This window comes from Salvelinus sp. IW2-2015, linkage group LG4q.1:29, assembly GCF_002910315.2.
Source record: "Salvelinus sp. IW2-2015 linkage group LG4q.1:29, ASM291031v2, whole genome shotgun sequence".
In the NCBI taxonomy this organism is placed as follows: Eukaryota; Metazoa; Chordata; class Actinopteri; order Salmoniformes; family Salmonidae; genus Salvelinus; species Salvelinus sp. IW2-2015.
In genome coordinates, this window is record NC_036842.1 from 65027048 (window position 1) to 65052289 (window position 25242).

Consider the following 25242-nt stretch of genomic DNA (forward strand, 5'->3'; position numbering starts at 1 on the left):
AGTCTAAAAGTATTTGGTTTTAAATATACTTAAGTATCAGAAGTAAATGTAATTGCTAAAATATACTTAAGTATCAAAAGTAAAACATTACTTATATTAGGCAAACCAGATGGCACCATTTTCTAGTTTTTTATTTATTTACGGATAGCTCCAACACGCACACTTTGTTTTGTTCTTTTTTTGTGAGTCCACCAGATCAGAGGCAGTAGGAATGACCAGGGATGTTAATAAGTGTGTGAATTAGACCATTTTCCTGTCCTGCTAACTATTCAAAATGTATCGAGTACTTTTGGGTGTCAGGGAAAATGTATGGAGTAAAAAGTACAGAATTTTCTTTTGGAATGTAGTGAAGTAAAAGTACAGATACCCCTACTTAAGTGGTACTTATATWAYTTTTTTTACTTAAGTACTTTGCACCACTGCCTGGAAGTATTCTCATTTTCTATTTAAAGGAGAATTAGAAAGCAGCTCTCTCACTCCCTTCACTCTTTCTCTGTCGCTCTCTCTCTTTCTTTCCCTGCTCTCTCTAGCATTGGCCAATATCTGTTAGCTTTGGCTTTCTCAGAGGATATATTTAATAAAACCATGAGGGGAACAGAAATGCACATTTCCAGAGAGGGCTTATCACTGTCAGTGACAGACGTACCCGTTCAGGRCCTGGCGCTACGTGATTACAGCTTTATCTTCTCCATGGAAGGAATGTTATTTTTCCACAGTAATGCCTTTTCATATTTCTCATTTGTTTTCAAGTGAGAACAAATCAGTAGAGCAGTGCTCTTCATTCATTTGAACTGGTCTTGACTTCCAGTCAACCACATTTCCCTCAACTCTTACTCTCTCTTCTTTCATCTCTAGAGACCATCTATTTAAGGAGACTATTGATCCTTGCCATACAGTACAGTACACATGGCATATTTGAGTTATAACCTCAGAGGACTATGGACAATCAAATCAGATGGTGAGTCAACATGGGGGTGAAGTTTCTGTCAGTGCTATCTTAATGTAAAGGTTGTAGTGATGCTAACAGACTGTAAGTAGTGGTGATGCTAGTCTAAGACCACGCCTAAGAAACTGGTCAATCGCTCTGACCAACACAACTGGCCAGTCTGGCTATTGAAGGCCCAATAAGCTGCTGTCCAGAGACTGACTCTTATCTAACCTCCCCCCAGAGGCTGCTAYATGACAGAGCTTTGGTCCATTGACACATTACTGTCATGATGGACACATTGTGCTGTCGGAGCCATTTAAAGMCTCTGACCAGATCCTCCCTCCTCCACTCTCCCTCTGTGGGACATTAATATCACAGAGTGCTGGTCCACTGAAACACTGATGAGATTGATGGGGCTTTTAGCATGAGCTCATCTCACAGAGTGGCCATTGAGAGGCTGGCTAATGGGATTCTACAGCAGATGAGATTCAGCGCTCGCCTCCATCCTCACCCAGAATCCCAGCACAAAACACCTATGGTGTCTGTCAGCCCAGTGAGTCCACTAGCCCATCCTTGCCATTGCCATTCTCAACTAGCTAGCTACCATGTCTGTCCTCAATCTCCTTGTACAGTCATAAGAAGCCAGTAGCAAAGGTCTATGGAATTAGCTGGGCAATAGCTGGCAGTCCGAGAAGCATGGATTAGTGAAAAGAATATATATTTTGTGGTTGCTAAATCTACTTCCTTGAAGATTTATTTCAGCAGACTGCTTTACAAGCTGGGGTTTATTCGGCTAATTCACATCGACTGAGAGGACGCAGGAAAAGGGGGGATAGAGATACAAAGAGGGAGAAGGGAAAAGAGGGAAGAAAAGGTTTCAATGTTAGCTAGAGGAGATCTTGCTGGATGTGTCTTCAGGGCCCTCTCTGGAGAGAGTGAGCAGGGAGAAGAGAACCCTTTCTTCCCTCATTTCCCCTCTCSCTACTCACTCTCTCCAGAGAGGGCCCTGAAGACACATCCAGGAAGATCTCCTCTAGCTAACATTGAAAGTCAACCTCCCGTCTCCCTTACCTGCACAAACACAACCACACACTACAACTAAGTTCAAAACAATTTGCACATTCAAACCGTGCTCCAATGTAGTCATGCAGGAGTGCTTTAGGTAGTGTTTTAGTGGTGTTATTGTGGGTTGGCATGCTGGTGCAAAGCCCATTGGCTGTGCTGCTGTTTTTAGCAGAGTAGGAGAGATTCCCTTATGTTCATCCAGCACACGCACAACTGAGGCTGCATCAGCTGCTCAGTACCCCGAGGAGACACTCTGTGTGTGTGTTGTGTGTGTGTGTTGTGTGTGTGTGTGTGTGTGTGTGTGTGTGTGTGTGTGTGTGTGTGTGTGTGTGTGTGTGGTGTGTGTGTGTGGTGTGTGTGGTGTGTGTGTGTGTGTGTGTGTGTGGTGGTGTGTGTGTGTGTGTGAGAATGCATTTGAGTTATGTATAGGACTGGGAGGAAGACAGAGAGCGAATGTATTTATGATGTGGTGTAGGAGACATTCCCCCAATCCTGCTGTGTCTTTGCACACTTAATTGCATGATAGCATCTCCACTGTCGTTACAGATGGAGTGAAATCAAATATTCAGAGGTTTGGAGATTGAAAGATAGAAGGTAATATCAGGAAAGCAGAGGAGAGGAGCGAGAGAGAAGGGAATGAGGAAAGTAGGCAGAGTGTGTACCTGGGCAGGGTTCTCTGTAATTCCTGGGCAGGGTTCTCTGTAATGTACCTGGGCAGGGTTTCTGTAATGTACCTGGGCAGGGTTCTCTGTAATGTCCCTGGGCAGGGTTCTCTGTAATGTACCTGGCAGGGTTCTCTGTAATGTACCTGGGCAGGGTTCTCTGTAATGTCACTGGGCAGTGTTCTCTGTAATGTACCTGGCAGGGTTCTCTGTAATGTGCCTGGGCAGGGTTCTCTGTAATGTGCCTGGGCAGGGTTATCTGTAATGTACCTGGGCAGGGTTATCTGTAATGTACCTGGGCAGGGTTATCTGTAATGTACCTGGGCAGGGTTATCTGTAATGTACCTGGGCAGGGTTCTCTGAATGTACCTGGGCAGGGTTCTCTGTAATGTGCCTGGGCAGGGTTCTCTGTAATGTACCTGGGCAGGGTTCTCTATAAGTACCTGGGCAGGGTTCTTGTAATGTGCCTGGGCGGTTCTCTGTAATGTGCCTGGGCAGGGTTCTCTGTAATGTACCTGGGCAGGGTTCTCTGTAATATGCCTGGGCAGGGTTCTCTGTAATGTACCTGGGCAGGGTTCTCTGTTATGTACCTGGGCAGGGTTATGTTATGTCCTGGCAGGTTCTCTTGTTATGTGCCTGGGCAGGGTTCTCTGTTATGTGCCTGGCAGGGTTCTCTGTTATGTGCCTGGGCAGGTTTTGCATGCCATATCAGATCAGAAGATCACCCACTGTTACTTAGGGCAGCCTCTGAATGTCTTCTCTAGCCAAGTCATTCTCCATGTATTTCAGCCTCTGAGATTTCTGAGAGCTGCTGTGATTTCTTGTTTCTGTGAAACAGCCAGCCTGGTGCGTTGCTTGTTTGTTACATTTTTGTGTCTCTAGAGGCTGGGGAAGGAGTGGAGGCACTGGCAGGAATGTACTGGCATGCAGCGGGTACACTGGAGGCGTGGAAACAGGCTGTTACCAACCACAGGTTGGCGTGGTAGGTGGGTAGATGCCCAATGCCACTGAGGGTCAATAGGTTGTCAGCGGTGTGAATACAGGGCAGTATGACCATGGGCTGTTGACCGGTTGCCTGGGCAATATTGACTAGTTGATATAGAGGTGCAGTTACCAAGTTGATTTTAACATTAACAATCGAGCAACTGTAAACCACTTTGTCGTGTAAAAGAGTAAAGTAGAGTTTTCAATTTCCAGTTTCCCACTCAGATTTACAAGATGAAATTCCTTCCACATACGGCATGACTGTTTTTGGTCTTATTTCAGTGGTTTGTGATCCGACCTTCAATCTAAGTGCCAGTGGTTTACTGAGCATCACATATATAGCAGGACAGTCCTTTTCAGATGTGTTTCTTTCCAGAGACTAGCAGTATGGATGTGTAAAAACAGCACCCACAAATAGAAACAGAGGCTAGAGGAGGAGAGGGCCTTTGAAGGGACAGTTGTGAGTCTGAGCGTGCTGCCTGCTGAGGTCAGAGAGAAGGTGTGGGCATTGTTTGAGGGTTTTAAGAATGYTTGCTGGTATTGGCAGCTGTCTACAGTCCATTTCTGGATTCTGAATGGAATGTGTACGTATGTACACTACAGTACGCCTACCACGAGGATGACTCAGCTCATATTGATGGTGACATCATACTGTCTTATGATCCAGCTCAGTGTTTACACTGTCACATACACATGAAACAGCAGACTGTAAGGGAATAGGCAGCAGCAGGTGGTACAGAAGACAAGAATAGAATGCTGCCAAAATGACAAAGGAACATGGAACTAATGAGAAGTTTCAACTGTAAACATCCCTTTACCTGTTCCCAAACACAGGGGGGAGAGGATCATCTATATTAATGATGCCGTGTTTGAGACYGTATTGTGAAAGCTATAATTCTCCATCCTCCAGTTTCCAGAGGTTCTTAGTGTGATCAGGGTTAGTCCTGTCAGGGTGGGGAGGATATAGAGCAGAGGGGTTTATATAGAGAGCGGCTAGACCAGGTCCCAGTGTTTGTGGTGTATGGAGTGGGTCCCCCTTGTGTCTGTGCCCCAGTAATAATCCTGGGATGGGATAAGAGCTGCCCTCAATTTTAAAGGGTAATCCAAGACAAGCCCCATTTAGTTACGTCCCACTGATCAGTACACACATACACACACAGGTACGTGGTCTACTGTTGATCCGGCCTCCCGTGCAGCACGTGATTGCTGATCTGATCTGCTGCTCCACTAACAAACTATGTTGTCATCCAGTGTCTTTCAATCAGAATAGAAGTGTTTTGTGTGTTGATACTGTGTTGCCTGTATTCATTTATATAATATATGATTCATATGCCTATCACATTATTTAAAATATCAGAATTGGTCCAAAAAAGATATATTAGGCACGCCAACAAATTAGGCAAGAATTAAGAGTAGGCAAAGTGATTGTGTCAGTCAGAAATTATATMAAATGTTTTACCATTGATGTACAGTCACAATCACCATGGTTTGTCGAAGTGTGCTATACATTTCACATTTCATTAAAACAATGTCAATGAGCGTTATCACTACCTTTCCTTTGCAGTACCTCAAACTGTCGTGATTACCAGCTGAGAAACTTTTCTGAGTTGATTTTCCTCCTGGCTCAGAGTTTGTCTGAGCACTATCTTAAGATCATCCTAAAACCTACTCTGAGCTGGGACGTTTCTTTTGTCTTAAAGAGGCAATCTGGAGTTGCTACATCCATTTTTAGAATGTACCCATTAATGCTTGAAAAACACAACTTGTAAATATCTCTGAAACACAATATAGCCTCAAAACATGGTTGGAACTATAATGTTGATATCATGGATGGTCAGTCCTTGCATCCATAGCTCTGCCTATGAATTTGAGAGTGGTTGTACATCTCCAGCCCCATCCCTCAGCTTTTTACTGAAACTTGGACAGGGAGGACACTATCATTTTTTTCAACTGCTGATTGCCACTTTAAAACAGGTTTGAACAGGATTCCTAGGAACTTTTCTGAGATGCTTTGTGGATACAGGCCCTGACCAGGAAAAAACTCTAAAGTACTAGAGTTTTTCCTAGTTAGATCACAGGATTAATATAACTCCTGGATCCTATATATGATCTTTATTTGGAGAACATTTTTAAAGATGTTCCTATCTGAACATTGATGAACAACAGAGCTCAGCTGTTGGAATGTTGCTACAGGAATAGTTTATTCTTGGAGCAGCGCTGCAATGCGGACAGTGGCCAGACGTTGTAAGGGGATCCAGGAGATGTGGTGCCAAAGAGATGCCTCCACAGTACTCTGATCTGCTTCCTGCTGGCAGCATCAGGTGTCCATCACTCAAACCCCCTACCCTGGAGGACGGGGGCTTGCTGGTTCTGCCAGGCCATGCTTTCCATTCCACTGCCTGGCCTGCTCACTCTGGAATGATTCATGTGAAAGCATGCCTGGGCCAGCATGACAGCCAGGGTAGGACAATGAGCTCAGAGTGGGACCCGTGTTCATGGTGATGATCGTTTTCATAATCTAGAATGAAGGAGACAAGAACAATGAGGGTGAGGAAGAAACAACCCACCAGCGTGGCTGGTGTCAGGGCAAGAGGGAGTAGTAGTGCCTATGTTTGCCCCGAAGGCAGGACTCGCCCAGTCAGATTTATGTGATGTGACGGAACAGTTACTAAGTCATTGGACCATTGCTGTCTGTGATTAGAGCGTGAAATCAGCTAGCTGTTTCCTCAAAGGAAACCAGACAGCTAAATAGTGCTAAACTCAACACTACTTATCCCAGCTGTGGTGGGTTCTGACTCAATACAGAGTAGTGCCAACTGGTCCTAAACAATAGAAAAAAGGCTAACGGTGCTGCAGAAAAATGCATGAGATTTTTAGTATTTGTATATATGGTCAKAAATAAGCGACTAGATTTCAGTAGCCTTACAACACCTGCAGCCAGCCAGTCAGTCAGTCAGTGAGATCTGTTATTCTGTAATAACCTGTCATTGTGATGTATAGCTAGTCAATAARCTGTTCCACTCTGCAATAACACAGCATTATGAAGTGCAAACTCACAACCAATAAGCTGTTCCACTGCAATAACACAGTACGGAGGTGTAACTCCACTGTCAATAAGCGATCATATTCTGCAATAGCATGTCTGTCTGAAGTATAGACAAGAAGGCATTGTATCAAAATGGAGGCAAACTAAACCAGTTCAAATGCCCTTTTCACCCTATTTTATTTGAAAGAGACAGCATAACCTGCTTATGGCTGAGCAGAGAGACAGATGTTGACTCCATACCCATAGATACTTAATACACACCTCTCTGTGTAGCTTTCCTTGGGAGACCAACCCCCTCCCCCAGGTCCTGAGGACAGGGACACAGTGAATTCTCTGGGGACACCCTCCCAGGTTAGCATGGATGGCAGCACAGAGGGATCTGTCACTATAGGCTAGACAAGGGCAGGATGCAAATTGATGGGTCTCTCTGTGTCTCTGTGTCTCTCTCTCTCACACTCCCACTCTCTCAACCCCTCTGCTCCTTGTCCTCTGTGTGTGAGAGTCAGAGAGGCTCTTGGGGAAGTGGGGTAAAGCAGCATTTCTATAGGATCCAGTGGGAGAGGTTTGAGATGTCTGAGAGGATCAGCAGTGTCTATGCCTGAAGGCTGCAGACGACTAGCGGTATTATAGTTATTTCCAATTGTGGTAGAGTCATGAATACTATAAGCCCATCTCTCCACTGCTGGCTTCACTGCAGTGTCCTCCCCTAAGACCCAGTGCTACTGAACCCACCCACCTCAGCGGTTCAATCTAGTGACTGCCTTGTCTTGATTTTCACATGCAGCAATCTCACCTTTATAATAATACCAGCTTTGTTGCAAATAATGATTGTATTAAACTCAACATGCTCAAGGATATGTAAGATGTCAGCGGTTATTCAGAAGTGAATTGGCCTCCTGACGCTGGTTATTAACAGGTATTTACTCTCTCCTGTGCTGCAGTAACGTAATGCAGTGTATAACATGAGTCAGGTGATTCATGAAGTAGCCTACAGAGATCACATGATCTAGAGAGGAGGGTAGTTGATTCATTTGATATAGTGAGGGAAGTACAGGGGGAATACGTTGCTAGGAGATCAGAGCAGTTTGTTCTGGAATGTGTTGGAGACTCCCACAACCCCTCACCACAGGGCAAAGATTTTCCAAGCTGTCTGTGTATAATACAGGCTCTGCATACAGGTATACCTAGAAATGTGTACATTTTTTAATGTGTGTTTGTTCTTTCCTTTGTAAGACAAGTGGGAGTATAGATGGTACAGGACCTGGTGAAGGGATGGTTTCAATGGTTCCTCCTTACATCGGCACTAATGCAGGCACACACACACACTTAGACATTTACACAAGGGAGACAGTATCTCTGTAGCTAGCCACTCTGCACATTAGCCTCTGATCTCACTCACCATTAAACCACATTATAGCCCAGTTGGTCAATAATACAGCTCAGCCCAGTAGAAGAACTCATAGATCACACAGACCCCTGGGCTGGCAATGCTTACACTGTGTACCGATACAACCACACAGACCCCTGGGCTGGCAATGCTTACACTGTGTACCGATACAACCACACAGACCCCTGGGCTGGCAATGCTTACACTGTGTACCGATACAACCACACAGACCCCTGGGCTGGCAATGCTTACACTGTGTACCGATACAACCACACAGACCCCTGGGCTGGCAATGCTTACACATGTGTACCGATACACCACACAGACCCCTGGGCTGGCAATGCTTACACTGTGTACCGATACAACCACACAGACCCCTGGGCTGGCAATGCTTACACTGTGTACCGATACAACCACACCGACCCCTGGGCTGGCAATGCTTACACTGTGTACCGATACAACCAACAGATCCCTGGGCTGGCAATGCTTACACTGTGTACCGATACAACCACACAGACACCAGGGCTGGCAATGCTTACACTGTGTCCCGATACAACCACACAGACACCAGGGCTGGCAATGCTTACACTGTGTACCGATACAACCACACAGACCCCAGGCCTGGCAATGCTTACACTGTGTACCGATACAACCACACAGACACCAGGGCTGGTAATGCTTACACTGTGTACCGATACAACACACAGACACCAGGCTGGTAATGCTTACACTGTGTACCGATACAACCACACAGACACCAGGGCTGGTAATGCTTACACTGTTGTACCGATACAACCACACAGACCCCAGGGCTGGCAATGCTAACGCTGTGTGCCGATACAACCACACAGACCCCTGGGCTGGCAATGCTTACACTGTGTACCGATACAACCACACAGACCCCAGGGCTGGCAATGCTTACACTGTGTACCGATACAACCACACAGACCCCAGGGCTGGCAATGCTTACACTGTGTACCGATACAACCACACAGACACCAGGGCTGGTAATGCTTACACTGTGTACCGATACAACCACACAGACCCCTGGGCTGGCAATGCTACACGCTGTGTGCCGATACAACCACACAGACCCCTGGGCTGGCAATGCTTACACTGTGTAACGATACAACCACACAGACCCCAGGGCTGGCAATGCTTACACTGTGTACCGATCAAACCACACGAACCCCAGGGCTGGCAATGCTTACACTGTGTACCGATACAACCACACAGACCCCAGGGCTGGCAATGCTTACACTGTGTACCGATACAACCACACAGACACCAGGGCTGGCAATGCTTACACTGTGTACCGATACAACCACACAGACACCAGGGAGAGAAGGAGAGAGCGGGAAAGAGAAGTAGATATTGAAATTAGAAAAAGGGGAAATTGGATGTTACAGAGACATTTTACTCCAGATGGGTTATTTTTAGTAGCAGGCATTTCCCCTTTCCTCTATAGACAGTAGCTGTGGTCTTCCCCTCAATCTATGTTAACTGCATGTCTGTGTGAGTTAGCTGTTATGTCAAGACTCATTTACAGACCATTGTATGAACTCTGGCATTCTCTCTGTGGGGATATTGTGCACAGTGCAGAGGAAGCATCATTCAGAAGGTATTGCAGTGCTCCCTGTACTGCAGGCTCTTTAAAAATTGTTTTTATTGACACCTACTATAGATCATTGAGCAGACCCAACCCTCCTGGTCTGTAACCCTGGGCCCATCCCTCCCTTCCTCCTGACCCAGCCCCCCACGGCTTCTCCGGTTGGGCTCACCCTCCAGCCCGCCTCCTCCAGCCTATGAGTGGGTTTAATAACAGAGGCTGCTCTGCTCTCTGTGGGGGTCCAGACAATACAACTAATGAAGGTGGACAGGGAGGGAGGCAGGGCTGCCTACAGCTCTGTGAGGACTGTGGAACACTCACAAGCAGAACTACACAAACAGAACTACACAAACAACCACTTGAGTTAAACCCACCAGGCACACAAAACATGTACAGTTGAAGTCGGAAGTTTACATACACTTAGGTTGGAGTCATTAAAACTCTTTTTTTCAACCACTCCACAAATTTCTTGTTAACAAACTATAGTTTTGGCAAGTCGGTTAGGACATCTACTTTGTGCATGACACAGGTAATTTTTCCAACAATTGTTTACAGACAGATTATTTCACTTATAATTCACTGTATCACAATTCCAGTGGGTCAGAAGTTTACATACACTAAGTTGACTGTGCCTTTAAACAGCTTGGAAAATTCCAGAAAATGATGTCATGGCTTTAGAAGCTTCTGATAGGCTGATTGACATAATTTGAGTCAATTGGAGGTGTACCTGTGGATGTATTTCAAGGCCTACATCCAAACTCAGTGCCTCTTTGCTTGACATCATGGGAAATCAAAAGAAATCAGCCAAGACCTCAGAAAAAATTGTAGACCTCCACAAGTCTGGTTCATCCTTGGGAGCAATTTCCAAACACCTGAAGGTACCACGTTCATCTGTACAAACAATAGTACGCATGTATAAACACCATGGGACCACGCAGCCGTCCTACCACTCAGGAAGGAGACACGTTCTGTCTCCTAGAGGTGAACGTACTTTGGTGCGAAAAGTGCAAATCAATCCCAGAACAACAGCAAAGGACCGTGTGAAGATGCTGGAGGAAACAGGTACAAAAGTATCTATATCCACAGTAAAACTTGTCCCATATTGACATAACCTGAAAGGCTGCCCAGCAAGGAAGAAGCCACTGCTCCAAAACCGCCATTAAAAAGCCAGACTACGGTTTGCAACTGCACATGKGGACAAAGATCGTACTTTTTGGAGAAATGTCCTCTGGTCTGATGAAAAAAATAGAACTGTTTGGCCATAATGACCATTGTTATGCTTGAAGGAAAAAGGGGGAAGCTTGCAAGCCGAAGAACACCATCCCAACCGTGAATCACAGGGGTGGCAGCATCATGTTGTGGGGGTGCTTTGCTGCAAGAGGGACGGGTGCACTTCACAAAATAGATGGCATCATGAGGGAGGAAAATTATGTGGATATATTGAAGCAACATCTCAAGACATCATTCAGAAAGTTAAAGCTTGGTCGCAAATGAGTCTTCCAAATGCACAATGACCCCAAGCATACTTCCAAAGTTGTGGCAAAATGGCTTGAGGACAACAAAGTCAAGGTATTGGCGTGGCCATCACAAAGCCCTGACCTCAATCCTATAGAAAATTTGTTGGCAGAACTGAAAAAGCGTGTGTGAGCAAGGAGGCCTAAAAACCTGACCCAGTTACAGCAGCTCTGTCAAGAGAACTGGGCCAAAATTCACCCAACTTATTGTGGGAAGCTTGTGGAAGGCTACCTGAAACGTTTGACCCAAGTTAAACAATTGAAAGGCAATGCTACCAAATACTAATTGATTGTATGTAAACTTCTGACCCACTGGGAATGTGATGAAAGAAATAAAATCTGAAATAAATCATTCTCTCTACTATTATTCTGACATTTCACATTCTTAAAATAAAGTGCCGATCCTAACTGACCTAAGACAGGGAATTTTTACTAGGATTAAATGTCAGGAATTGTGAAAAACTGAGTTTAAATGTTAAGGTTAAGGCTAAGGTGTATGTTAACTTCTGACTTCAACTGTATGTTATTAAGACAAACATACAGATAAATGTAAACTGTACACTTTCCATAACTGGCAAATGTTTATAGTATTGGCATATATACTGTATATACAGTGAATATACTGGGTTTTCTGTCTATTCTCCACGTTGGAAGAGCTTTTCTTCTTGTGACCAGAAGATTGTTTTCACTTTATAGTGTTGAGGTCAGGGTTCACAGCTAGTCTGGCCAGACTGTCACCCACTTGTTATGTCTCATGCCCTCTAGTTGAGCCTGGATATACATGAGATCTCAATTTGATCCATCCCTTCATACAACAGCCTGTGGCTTTGGTCAAATCTGTTTGTTGTCATCCATAAAACCTATTGGCAATTACTAGCCACTAGCTAAGTGTGCTTTTACCAGTGTTGAATGTTAGGATCATATCCACTGCATCCTCCATGATACACATTAGTCATACAGTGATCTCCCAAAGCTCTAACCAAACAGGGTGTGGAAAAAGCTCTCTTTTTTTTGCCATGGCCTCTCTAAGGTGTTGATGACTTTCTATGTTTCACCCTCTCAGCAGGCAGTGCTCCACATAACCACATCCAGACCTCTCCTCCGTGTCTTTCTGAGAAACARGATCACACAGCACATCCTTCTCCGCAGTTTAAAAATAACTTAAAATATTCTCTCCTCCCCAGCAAGTGTCGCTTCACATTTAGAACAGAGCCCTGAGTGGTTCCTCCCTGTGCTGCTACCTGCCAGCTAGCACTAAAAACAACACATTTGTTTATTTCTGTCACACCAGAGAATGTGTCAGGTGGGTGTGATGATAGAGCTAGGCTGTCTTGTCTGTTTAATGTAAACAGTGGGGACTGAAGCGGTGATTCATCTGACTGGTATGCAATCTGATTCTGTTTCACAACCTCTGACCCCTCAGTAGGGATTGAGAGTTATGGAAATCCTCACTGTGTCCTTACACATACCCCACTACCCCTGGGGCAGGTTCTGAAGTACTGTTCTCCTGTTCCCAGCAATCTCTGCTCTCAATCAGCGCAAGGAAGCTCTGTTGTCCGGACCTCTGGCAGTCTCTATGGGGGTGCCACAGGGTTCAATTCTCGGGCTGACTCTCTTCTCTGTATACATCAATGATGTCGCGCTTGCTGCTGGTGATTCTTTGAWCCACCTCTACGCAGACGACACCATTCTGTTTATCTCTGGCCCTTCTTTGGACACTGTGTTAACTAACCTACAGACGAGCTTCAATGCCATACAACTCTCCTTCCGTGGCCTCCAACTTCTCTTAAATGGAAGTAAAACTAAATGCATGCTCTTCAACCGATCGCTGCCCGCACCTGCCCGCCTGTCCAGCATCACTACTCTGGACAGTTCTGACTTAGAATATGTGGACAACTACAAATACCTACAGTCGTGGCCAAAAGTTTTGAAAATGACACAAATATTAATTTTCACAAAGTCGGCTGCCTCTGTTTGTATGATGGCAATTTGCATATACTCCAGAATGTTATGAAGAGTGATCAGATGAATTGCAACTAATTGCAAAGTCCCTCTTTGCCATGCAAATTAACTGAATCCCCCAAAAAGATGCCTCAAAAGGACCAGCTGACATCATGTCAGTGATTCTCTCGTTAACACAGGTGTGAGTGTTGACGAGGACAAGGCTGGAGATCACTCTGTCATGCTGATTGAGTTTGAATAACAGACTGGAAGCTTCAAAAGGAGGGTGGTGCTTGGAATCATTGTTCTTCCTCTGTCAATCATGGTTACTTGCAAGGAAACACGTGCCGTCATCATTGCTTCGCACAAAAAGGGCTTCACAGGCAAGGATATTGCTGCCAGTAAGATTGCACCTAAATCAACCATTTATCGGATCATCAAGAACTTCAAGGAGAGCGGTTCAATTGTTGTGAAGAAGGCTTCAGGGCACCCAAGAAAGTCCAGCAAGCGCCAGGACCGTCTCCTAAAGTTGATTCAGCTGCGGGATCGGGGCACCACCAGTACAGAGCTTGCTCAGGAATGGCAGCAGGCAGGTGTGAGTGCATCTGCATGCACAATGAGGCGAAAACTTTTTGGAGAATGGCCTGGTGTCAAGAAGGGCAGCAAAGAAGCCACTTCTCTCCAGGAAAAATATCAGGGACAGACTGATATTCTGCAAAAGGTACAGGGATTGGACTGCTGAGGACTGGTTTAAAGTAATTTGCTCTGATGAATCCCCTTTCCGGACAAAAAAGCTTGTCCGGAGAAGACAAGGTGAGCGCTACCATCAGTCCTGTGTCATTCCAACAGTAAAGCATCCTGAGACCATTCATGTGTGGGGTTGCTTCTCAGCCAAGGGAGTGGGCTCACTCACAATTTTGCCTAAGAACACAGCCATGAATAAAGAATGGTACCAACACATCCTCTGAGAGCAACTTCTCCCAACCATCCAGGAACAGTTTGGTGACGAACAATGCATTTTCCAGCATGATGGAGCACCTTGCCATAAGGCAAAAGTGATAACTAAGTGGCTCGGGGAACAAAACATCRATATTTTGGGTCCATGGCCAGGAAACTCCCCAGACCTTAATCCCATTTGAGAACTTGTGGTCAATCCTCAAGAGGCGGGTGGACAAACAAAAACCCACAAATTCTGACAAACTCCAAGCACTGATTATGCAAGAATGGGCTGCCATCAGTCAGGATGTGGCCCAGAAGTTAATTGACAGCATGCCAGGGCGGATTGCRGAGGTCTTGAAAAAGAAGGGTCAACACTGCAAATATTGACTCTTTGCATCAACTTCATGTAATTGTCAATAAAAGCCTTTGACACTTATGAAATGCTTGTAATTATACTTCAGTATTCCATAGTAACATCTGACAAAAATATCTAAAGACACTGAAGCAGCAAACTTTGTGGAAATTAATATTTGGGTCATTCTCAACTTTTGGCCACGACTGTAGGTGTCTGGTTAGACTGTAAACTCTCCTTCCAGACTCACATTAAACATCTCCAATCCAAAATTAAATCTAGAATCGGCTTCCTATTTCGCAACAAAGCATCCTTCACTCATGCTGCCAAACATACCCTCGTAAAACTGACCATCCTACCGATCCTCGACTTCGGCGATGTCATTTACAAAATAGCCTCCAACACTCTACACAACAAATTGGATGCAATCTATCACAGTGCCATCCGTTTTGTCACCAAAGCCCCATATAGTACCCACCACTGTGACCTGTACGCTCTCGTTGGCTGGCCCTCGCTTCATACTCGTCGCCAAACCCACTGGCTCCAGGTGATCTACAAGTCTCTGCTAGGTAAAGCCCCACCTTATCTCAGCTCACTGGTCACCATAGCAGCACCCACCAGGTATATCTCACTGGTCAGCCCCAAARCCAATTCTTCCTTTGGTCGCCTCCTTCCAGTTCTCTGCTGCCAATGACTGGAACAAACTGCAAAAATCACTGAAGCTGGAGACTCATATCTCCCTCACTAGCTTTAAGCACCAGCTGTCAGAGCAGCTCACAGATCACTGCACCTGTACAAAGCCCATCTGTAAATAACCCATCCAACTACCTCATCCCCATACTGTATTTATTTATTTWTTTATTTATCTTGTTCCTTTGCACCCCAGTATCTACTTGCACATTCATCTTCTGCACATTCTACCATTCCAGTGTTTAATTGCTATATTGTAATTACTTCGCCACCATGGCCTCTTTAGTGCCTTACCTCCATTATCCTACCTTATTTGCACATGCTGTATATAGACTTTTTCTACTGTATTATTGATTGTATGTTTTTGTTTATTCCATGTGTAACTCTGTGTTGTATGTGTTGAACTGTTCTCAACTAGCCTTGTTCTCAACTAGCCTTGTTCTCAACTAGCCTACCTGGTTAAATAAAGGTGGAGAAAAAAAAGGGGGGAAAAGTGTGTGTGTGTGTGTGAGGGATGGACAGACAGAGAGGAGAAATGGGTTAAGAGGTATTGGGAGTGGTAACTATGAAAACAGTGGAATAGAGACCAACTGTTTTTGAAAATCTCAGGTCAGATTGTTGACATCATAGAAATGACTATATAACTTCACTATGGTTGACATAATATTTGATCTTAACGAATCTCCCAGAGAAAAGCCAAAAGAAACATACAGCAGGATAAAGTGAGACCACTGCATTCTATATCAATAGGTGTATTTGTATAGTAGGGAAATGAGACTTCCTTCTTGAGAGTTGAAAGGTGAACTTTCTCCACATCTTAAAGTTAGGGTTTGACGGTTTACACACGGAAAGACAGACGGTTGGCATTAGAAAAGATTAGAGGCGATTTAAAACCTGTGCTGTTTCCCTTCTTTTTACTCTCCAACTGACCAGATTGAACCCATGTCTTACYCCTAGGTTAGCTGTTGACATCTTGAACATAATGCCCTTACTGTCTCAGAGCATACTACCATTTATTTGATGGTCCATATTTGGAATGAACTGAGACCCTGGTGCTGCCTTGTCATTTTATGTCTTTGTCTGACATGGCTTTTGTCTGTGCCTCTCTCTGTCCTGTAGATGTGGATGAGCCTGTGGTCTTTGCCACCAACTCCCTGCAGAGGAGGAAAAAAGGCCTGGCAGGGTTGCTCCCGGCACAGCAGAAGACCAAACCAGGCCTGATGATTGGCCTTCCCCAGGACTTCCGCCAGATCTCCTCCATCATCGATGTCGACATCCTGCCCGAGACACACCGGCGTGTCCGCCTGCACAAGCACGGTACCCACAAGCCCCTGGGTTTCTATATTCGGGACGGGGTGAGCATGCGGGTCACACCTCATGGCGTGGAGAAGGTGCCTGGTGTCTTCATCTCGCGGCTGGTGCGTGGAGGCCTGGCTGAGAGCACAGGCCTGCTGGGGGTCAACGATGAGATCCTGGAGGTCAACGGCATTGATGTGGCTGGCAAGTCTCTGGACCAGGTGACAGACATGATGGTGGCCAACAGCCACAACCTGATCGTGACGGTGAAGCCGGCCAACCAGCGCAACAACGTGGTGCCCCGGGCAAGCAGGGTCTCGGCAGGGGGGAACAGCTCCTCTGGATCCGTAGGCTCCGCATTCTCCCATGACTCAGCCCCCAGCACTGCCTCTCAGAGTGTCAGTCACCATAGCAACAGTAACAGCGTGGCGGAGGGCGACAGCGACGAGGACGGAGATGGAGACCTTATCATTGAGACTGACAGCCTGCCACCTTACCTGCCCCATCGCTGTGTGTCCAACGGTAACGGCAGCCACAGAGAGTCTCCATTGTCCTCGTCACTGGGGCAACGGCCCCTCCCCCAGAGCATGTCCCTGCCCAGCAGCGGCTCTCTGTCAGACAGCAAGGCCTCCCTGAGCTCCCTGACCACCCCTACACACAACGGCAGCCCCACCAAGACCAGCAGCAGCCAGGAGAGCATGAGAGAGGATGGGAACATCATCACACTGTAAAACCCGGACATTAATAACAGAAGACTAAACATGCACAATTGGAGAAAATCAACATATGAACGTTATCTGAACATAAAACAACAATTTTAATTGTTACCTCATAACAGAAAACAACTCACAACAATGATAAAGGCAATGATGATGGCTTTACCTTAAAAGTATCTGATGTGTATTCCATGCAACTAAACACTGTGGAACCAGCAGTCATCATGTAATGAACTCAGTGGTCAGTGTAGTGTGAATCCTGATGCCTACTTACTACAAAACACATGATGATCGCTGTCACCACCACCATAATGGAAGTGCCTTACGGCTTTCCGCACAACTCGCCTTATTTTTATCACTTATATTTTACTTTCAAACAAGACCACCTCTCACTTCAATTCTAAACAGTGCCGTTGGGTGTCAGTGCAAAKGTAAAGATTGGCAGGAGAAGCAGACAGAATGTGAAATGTTATGTCTGTCTGTCTGTGTGGGACATTAACAAACATAGCCCTTTTCTCTTGCTCTTCCTGCATTCTGCAATACTTCCTCAGCATGTCCAAACAGTGTGTTCTCTTCTGTGACTGTGACAATCATTGCTGATTGTGCTGTGCTGCTGGTTGTTCGCCTGCTTAGCTGACAATAGCTTTTATCAGAGAGGAATAGGCGACGCGGGAGGTTTTACAAAATCTGTCCACGAAAATAAGCCCACAAAGTGAGGAATTTTTGTATGAAGGTGCATGAGAGGGTTGAATTTGGTCATCAAAAAATACAATTGCTAATTTGCTAGGTGAGGCTTATTTTATCGAATAGAAATTTCGTAATGGTTAGGTTGTTACGAATGCACTGATATATGTGGACGCACGTAGCTTTTCGGCAACTTACCCAAAAACGACTTTATATCAGAGAAGTGCCTGTTGTCATAGAGATAGATAGAGGACTCTTCATGGATATAACCCCTTTTACCATGGACATTGCCATTGAGGGCTTCCACCATTTTTAAAGTAGTCAATTGGGTTGGGATTTTTTTGAGTTGGAGGCAATAAGCCAATGAAGAAAATGTACTACTTTAAATAGCCTATGGTGGCACAAATACAAAGAAGAGTCCTCTATCTATCTCTATGGTCTGTTGTTCACACGCGTCTGCCCGCTTATTGGCTAGAATGGTCCCACCTGATCTCGCCTCCCATCTTTGAGGACATGTATTTCCATTGTTAGTGCTCACTCAAATATCTTCTCAATATAATAGACAGTCTTAGCTTTTATTCCTCTGATTAGAAGTCATTGTGAATTGGATTCACATACAGCACATCTCGAAACATACCGGTCTTCCTCTGCTCATCCCCAGGAGGAATGTCATGGTATTACTGTACACACAACACAACAAAGTCAAGTGAGGCTTTTACAATGTGTGCTTTGATCCATGGGTCCCATCTGAACATCCCTACTACAATTCAATACACAAAGTTATGGCATATCATACTCTTTTCTAGGAAAATATGTAATGGGGCTGTTAATCATCATGGTGTTAGTATAGGAAATAGGAGGGAAATATGGTCCTCTGTCTCCCGATGTAGAGGTAAAATCATATTTATTTGACTTTCAGATAGTGACAACGTTTACACACTGACGTGGGGAATGGGGATGCATTATAGCAGTATATCTAACAATTGAATCTGTCCCAGAACCATCTTCAAGAGAATACCACCGTCTTATTTACTTTACAGCCACCAAACACTTGCCTAATCTTAAACATAGTCAGGTGATTTGGCTTTGTATTCCTCTCTCATAGTATCTGCTTCAGTGAAGTCAGGGGTTGCTTGGAGTTACAGAGGTCCCAGCATGAAACATTAGATCCTGGAGAATTTCCCTGGCAGACTTGCTATCTTGCTTTTAGAGAAACCAATTCCATTTTCCTTCAGGACAAGGTTTCTCTCCCCTGAAAATTTGACAGAAGGGGAACACAACAGAAATAACATGGAGTGCTGTTGCTCCAGAAGGTCACSRCCTCTTATAGACCCAGCTGTCTACRGGCCCACTTGTGACTGCCGTGTTTTTGTGTAAAATAAGGAAATTCCTTTCATGTTTGAAAAGCCTAGAGCTCTGCACATTGGGACCTTGTTCATACAATTAACTCCCTTCTTGATATCTAAACCAGAGGAGCATGGAGAGGGAAGGAGGAGAGAGTTCCTCTTACTTTTGAGGCTTTGGGTATCATCTTGCAGTGAGAGCTGTGAGGCAGACGGTCTAAAATCTACAAGCTTGGCTTCCCGAGTGGTGCAGCAGTCTAAGGCACTGCTTCGCAGTGCTTGAGGCATCACTACAGACCTGGGTTCGATCCCAGTCTGTGTCACAACCTGCCATGACCAGGAGTCCCATAGGGCGGTGCACAATTGGCCCAGCGTCGCCCGGGTTAGGGGAGGGTTTGGCGGGGGGGCTGTACTTGGCTCATCGCGCTCTAGCGACTCCTTGTGGCAGGCCGGGTGCCTGCAGGCTGATTTCGATCGTCAGTTGAACGGTGTTTCCTGCAGCTGGCTTCCGGGTTAAGCGGGCGGGTGTTAAGGAGGTCATGTTTCGGAGGACGCATGGCTCGACTTTCGCCTCTCCCAAGTGAGTTGCAGCGATGAGACAAGATCGTAATTGAAATTGGGAGAAAAAGGGGGTTAAAAAAAAACTCCAAGCTTATGGTTGTTGGTTCTGACCCTCACTACTCCTGAACACAAGGGCCCCCTGACCCTCTGTTAGTACTGGACTGAAGGAAAACTCTGACGGCCCTCACAGTTAGCAATGCCCACGACCTCCAGGCTAGTTGATGGGCTGTGTCTGTTTCTGGCTGTGTCTTTATGTCTGGAGTGAATCACAGAGACAGCAGGAGCATCAGATGACCTACCACACCAGAAGGACAATATTGTGTTTTACATGGACATGATGTAGCTGTAGGTCAGCACTCAATCTGGAACCAACTGGAATATCACTGGAATAACACAAGTTTATTAACTCCCCATCTTAATGTTGACTTAGATTATTGAATTGACCAATAAGACACAACAAAACCAGCAGAGCATGAAGACCTCCTATGGCCTGGTCGTTATTGTTTTACTAGAGCTGCAGTTGTATGGGTCACTGGCACTGAGCTGCAGTTGTATGGGTCACTACATTAATTAACCTGAGAATGAAGATGTTCTCTTTGATAAGAGGGGAGGGGCAATTATCTATTGAAAGAGGCCATCATAAGATGCATTTTTAAAGCTTGTTCTCTTTATAAACCAAGAAACACAAGTACATAGTCCTTGGACATCCTTGTAGAAAATACAAGAGAATCACCTTCACAGATACAGTATGGTCTTTTAATCTACTTACAGAAATCTGCACTCATCTATAACAGAAAAGCTACCACGTACTGTACCGAATAATATTTTCATGTATGTAATTGTATATGTATAGATACAAATGAAAAATTATATAAACAAGGGATTTTTTTTGATTCACTGGGAGATTTTGTTGGAAAAGAACATTTTATAAATGTGTAAAATATGGAGAGTATTTTTCTTATTCTTGTACTTTTATTTGTATATGAGAATCCTGGAGAGGACATTTCTATTTCTTTGAGTACCGGGAACCAAACAGAGGAACAAAGTGTTTATATGAATCTGATGGGTCAGGGTGTACAATACTGTGAATGTCATATATGCTGTTTGTGAAATTACATATTATAATAAAATATTAATAAAAAAAATACAATACTCAGATGTTTTTTTGTGGTCGCATAGGCCTAATTCACTCTGAATCCTTTACCCTTGGCCTTGCCCCACCTCTCTCTCTCACTCACTCTTTCTCAATATGCTTTAAAGGCCCAGTGCTGTCAAAAACATGATTTTCCTGTGTTTTATATACAYTTTCCATGACATGGACTGACCTGGTGAAAGCTATAATCCCTTATTGATGCCACCTGTTAAATACACTTTAATTCGTAGATGAAGGAGAGGAGACAGGTTAAAGAAGGATTCTTAAGCCTTCATACAATTGACACCTGGATCGTATATGTGTGCCATTCAGAGGGTGAATGGGCATGACAAAAGATTTAAGTGCCTTTGAACAGTATATGTTAATAGGTGCCAKGTGCACCAGTTTGAGTGTGTCAAGAACTGCGTTGCTGGGGTTTTCACACTCAACAGTTTCCCATGTGTTCCCCAGTTTCCCTTTGGGTGGTGGACCAGTTTCCCATGGTCCACCACCCAAAGGACATCCAGCCAACTTGACACAACTGTATTTGTATTTTGTATTAATATTTATTATGGATCTCCATTAGCTGCCAAGGCAGCAGCTACTCTTTCTGGGGTCCAGAAAAATTAAGAGAATTATACAAAGATTTCACAACACATTAACGACCCATGTACACTAGCACAAGATGGCATGTGGTGAAGCACCGCTTCCCATTMATTTCAATGGAAGGAAAGCGGAGAGGGCGGGGGACCTTCGGGTGGTGGGAAGGTGGCGTGGGAGGCGGTGAAAAATAAACTTTTCCCAATTTTATGCAAATCACCAGCGGCGACCGCTGGGCGATGACCAATAATATCGAGTGGTTCCCATGACGAATTTGATGCTATGCGACCCAAGGCTGGAGACTTTCTTCAGCAAAGATGGCTGACAAAAATACTAGGATGGAAGCAAATGTAAGTGATTATAACGTCATAACGAATCATGAAAAAAATGAACAGTTGACAGGAATATGTTAATGTCGAGACAAAGGATTATACATATTTTTTATCATAAAGTTAATTTACGAAAATCGCGATTTAGCAAGCTAACTGACGAGCTAACATTAGCCAACTAAAGTTAGCTGGCTAGCTTTATGGGTGTTGTGACATGAGTATGAAATTGTAATGCTGTTTTAGGGACTCTTGAAACAACCAGCAAATCAGGCAGTCGTCTTGTGAAACAGTGGATGTAAAGAATCTAGCTAGCTAAAGCATTTACTGCAAATTAAATGTACAATTTTGTAAGCTTGCCTTGGTTATATTTTCCATGCAATGCAGATAGATGAAATAACGTAGCAAGCTAACTATTGCTTATTGTGCAGTGGAGGATAAAAAGACCTGTATGCCAATGGATGTGTAGTTAGCTATGTAGCCGATCTGTGTATTGACCCTAAAACGTTTGTTATACATATTAGTTCAGAATTTAGCTATGAACCTCRGCAATCATAGCCAGTTGTATCAACTTCAAAACAGTCGTCTGAATGACAATGAAGCTTATTGGTTGAGTAGATTATAATATAACTTTGTGCCAAGGATGCAAGTCGTATATACATGTAGTTATTACAATGCATGTGATTCCCTACATTGTAGCATGTACATTTAATATATTCACTGATCATGTACTCTACCTWGGCAAATAATGGTGCAGTTCAGGTATGAATGTCTGAGATTATTTTTCAGTCATATCCAATACCAGGAGTATCAAATACCAGTCTTTGAATGATGCTGTGTCTGCATGTATGTATTACAATTATACACTTCAACAGTGGTTACCAATCTTGGTCCTCGGACATCAATGGTTACACATTGTAACTATGCAATAGACTAGAAACATGACTTAACTAGTGAAAGGCTGATTCATATATACAGAAATATAATTTAAAAAACAGTACACTACACATCCTATGCATCATGTAAATACTCTAAAACCAGTTCATTTCGATATCTAATTTCCTTAATCTGCATTGATCTGATAAACACAGGATAGGTGTAGTATTTCATCAAATGAGAGACTTAATTTCAACCAGTAGAGAATGTGAAATGCTTTATTGGAAGTTCATTATCCAAGTGTTATAAATACATGCATTATAAATATTATGAATATATCTTTACTTCAATGCTCATCTGTTGTGCATTATAAAAACAGAGGAAGAAAGAGGTGGCGAGAGAGGTGTAAAAGAAAGGGAAAGAGGTAAGAACATAGGAGCAGGGAAGGCAGCATATGATTCATGAATCACAGTGCTACCCTAATATTCTCTCAGTTCATCACAATTACATAATAGTGTCTAGTGGTGTCTCCTAACCAGCCTTCGGCTCCCAGTCGGCCCGAAGGTTATCTTAAGAGCGGGTGAGGTGGCGATGACGGGACTGGGGGTTGGCGTCCTCTCTCACATCAAAACATACCTGCAGACGAGAGACCGATGGAGAGAGAGAATAAGCATGTTTAAGCCTTGTGTTTAAAAAAAATATTCTAACACTCAGTCATCATAATTATCAGGAGGTGAAATGCAAAACTGACCTTGGATCATTAACTCTGGGACTACTGCTTCTCTATCTGTATTTCAATGTAAAGCATCTCTTTAATAATACTTCCTGTTGACCTGACCAAGTGACCTCTCACCTATGGTCATGCTGTGCCCTCTGTGTAGCCAGTTCAGATGCGGGAGGGGTTCACCGACACAGCTGATATAACCTAAAGGATTTAGGGAGAAGGGGAGAGAGGGATGAAGTGAAGGAGAGAGACTGTTATTGAGAAAATAAGGTAGTTAAAGAGTGTTCAACATGAATCTGTGTGTCTGGCCTCATCTGGTGTCTACAATAAGTGGCTGCAGAGTACTTTATGCTGAAAAACATGAACGGACACACGAGGACAAACAATATAGTGTCACAAATGAATACATAAATACCACTTGAAGCTTGATGAGTTGACCATTTGAATCAGCTGTGCAGTGCTAAGGCAAAAACAAAAATGTGCACACCTTTGAGTCCCTAGGACCAGGACTGAGAACCACTGCTCTTCATTGGGACCTCTTCATCTGTAGACAGGCTTTCATAGCCTTCTTTATCCGAGGACAGAAAACCTCGCAAGAAACAGACTTCATTATACTCAAATTACACTGCACTGAATATTATGTTACTATTATCTATGTTACTAGTTATTATTATTATGTTACTAGTACCTACCCTATCCAGAGTAGCCTTTGAAAGTTGGAACTACTAATGTTGATGTTATCCTTTCACCCTCCTCCATGGCTGTTAGCTAGCTACCTACAAATGCATTTGGAGTTTGTTTTTTACAGTGATAAATACATCAAGATAGCTAGCTAATATTTAGTTAGGTAGCTGGTGATATTTCATTAACTTAGCTATCTATCTATACAGTATGTCAAGTTGGCTAGCTAGCTAAGTTACCTCATTTAGCAGCTCATTTGAGTTAGCCTGTACTGTAACGTTAGCTAGTTAGCTAATTATACATAGTTCTTTTTACATTTTCAAAATGTATTGACTTACTTGAATAGGTTCTCACAGCCATGTGGACAATTGGAAACAGGGCAGCAAAGTGTGTTTGTCAACAGAGCGTTTTAGAGCATATTACTATTGAACTATTTACCCATTTAATAACCAGACCTTCATACAAACTTGCTATGCTGAATTATTGATGCACAATTGAACAGGCTACTAAACTCAGCAAAAAAAGAAACGTCATCTCACTGTCAACTGCGTTTATTTTCAGCAAACTTTTAACATCTGTAAATATTTGTATGAACATAACTGAGACATAAACTGAACAAGTTCCACAGACATGTGACTAACAAATGGAATAATGTGTCCCTGAATAATGGGGGGGGGGGGGGGGTTAAAATCAAAAGTAAGTCGGTATCTGGTGTGGCCACCAGCTGCGGCCACCAGCTGCATTAAGTACTGCAGTGCACCTCCTCCTCATGGACTGCACCAGATTTGCCAGTTATTGCTGTGAGATGTTACCCCACTCTTCCACCAAGGCACCTGCAAGTTCCCTGACATTTCTGGGGGGAATGGCCCTAGCCCTCACCCTCCGATCCAACAGGTCCCAGACGTGCTCAATGGGATTGAGATCCGGGCTCTTCGCTGGCCATGTGCAGAACACTGACATTCCTGTCTTGCAGGAAATCACGCACAGAACGAGCAGTATGGCTGGTGGCATTGTCATGCTGGAGGGTCATGTCAGGATGAGCCTGCAGGAAGGGTACCACATGAGGGAGGAGGATGTCTTCCCTGTAAAGCACAGCGTTGAGATTGCCTGCAATGACAACAAGCTCAGTGACACACCGCCCCAGACCATGACGGACCCTTCTCCTCCAAATCGATCCCGCTCCAGA

At 44.2% G+C, this 25242-nt stretch overlaps 1 protein-coding gene and 1 long non-coding RNA gene across 2 annotated transcripts in view; one reads left to right on the forward strand and one right to left on the reverse strand.

Annotated features, from left to right (window-relative positions):
* Positions 1-20855, forward strand: part of LOC111962372 (partitioning defective 6 homolog alpha-like) — a 49063-nt gene extending 28208 nt beyond the window's left edge. Inside the window, exon 3 of the mRNA XM_023985413.2 lies at positions 16237-20855. Coding sequence (XP_023841181.1) covers positions 16237-17144 — 908 coding nt within the window. The 3' untranslated portion in view covers positions 17145-20855. The remainder of the gene's footprint in view (positions 1-16236) is intronic.
* Positions 20856-23210: 2355 nt separating this feature from the next.
* On the reverse strand, positions 23211-23951 carry LOC139027575 (uncharacterized). The gene is made up of 3 exons (XR_011479700.1): positions 23863-23951; positions 23505-23576; positions 23211-23287 (listed from the first exon to the last, which is right to left on the reverse strand). It is a non-coding gene; the product is annotated as an uncharacterized lncRNA (long non-coding RNA).
* Positions 23952-25242: the final 1291 nt, after the last annotated feature.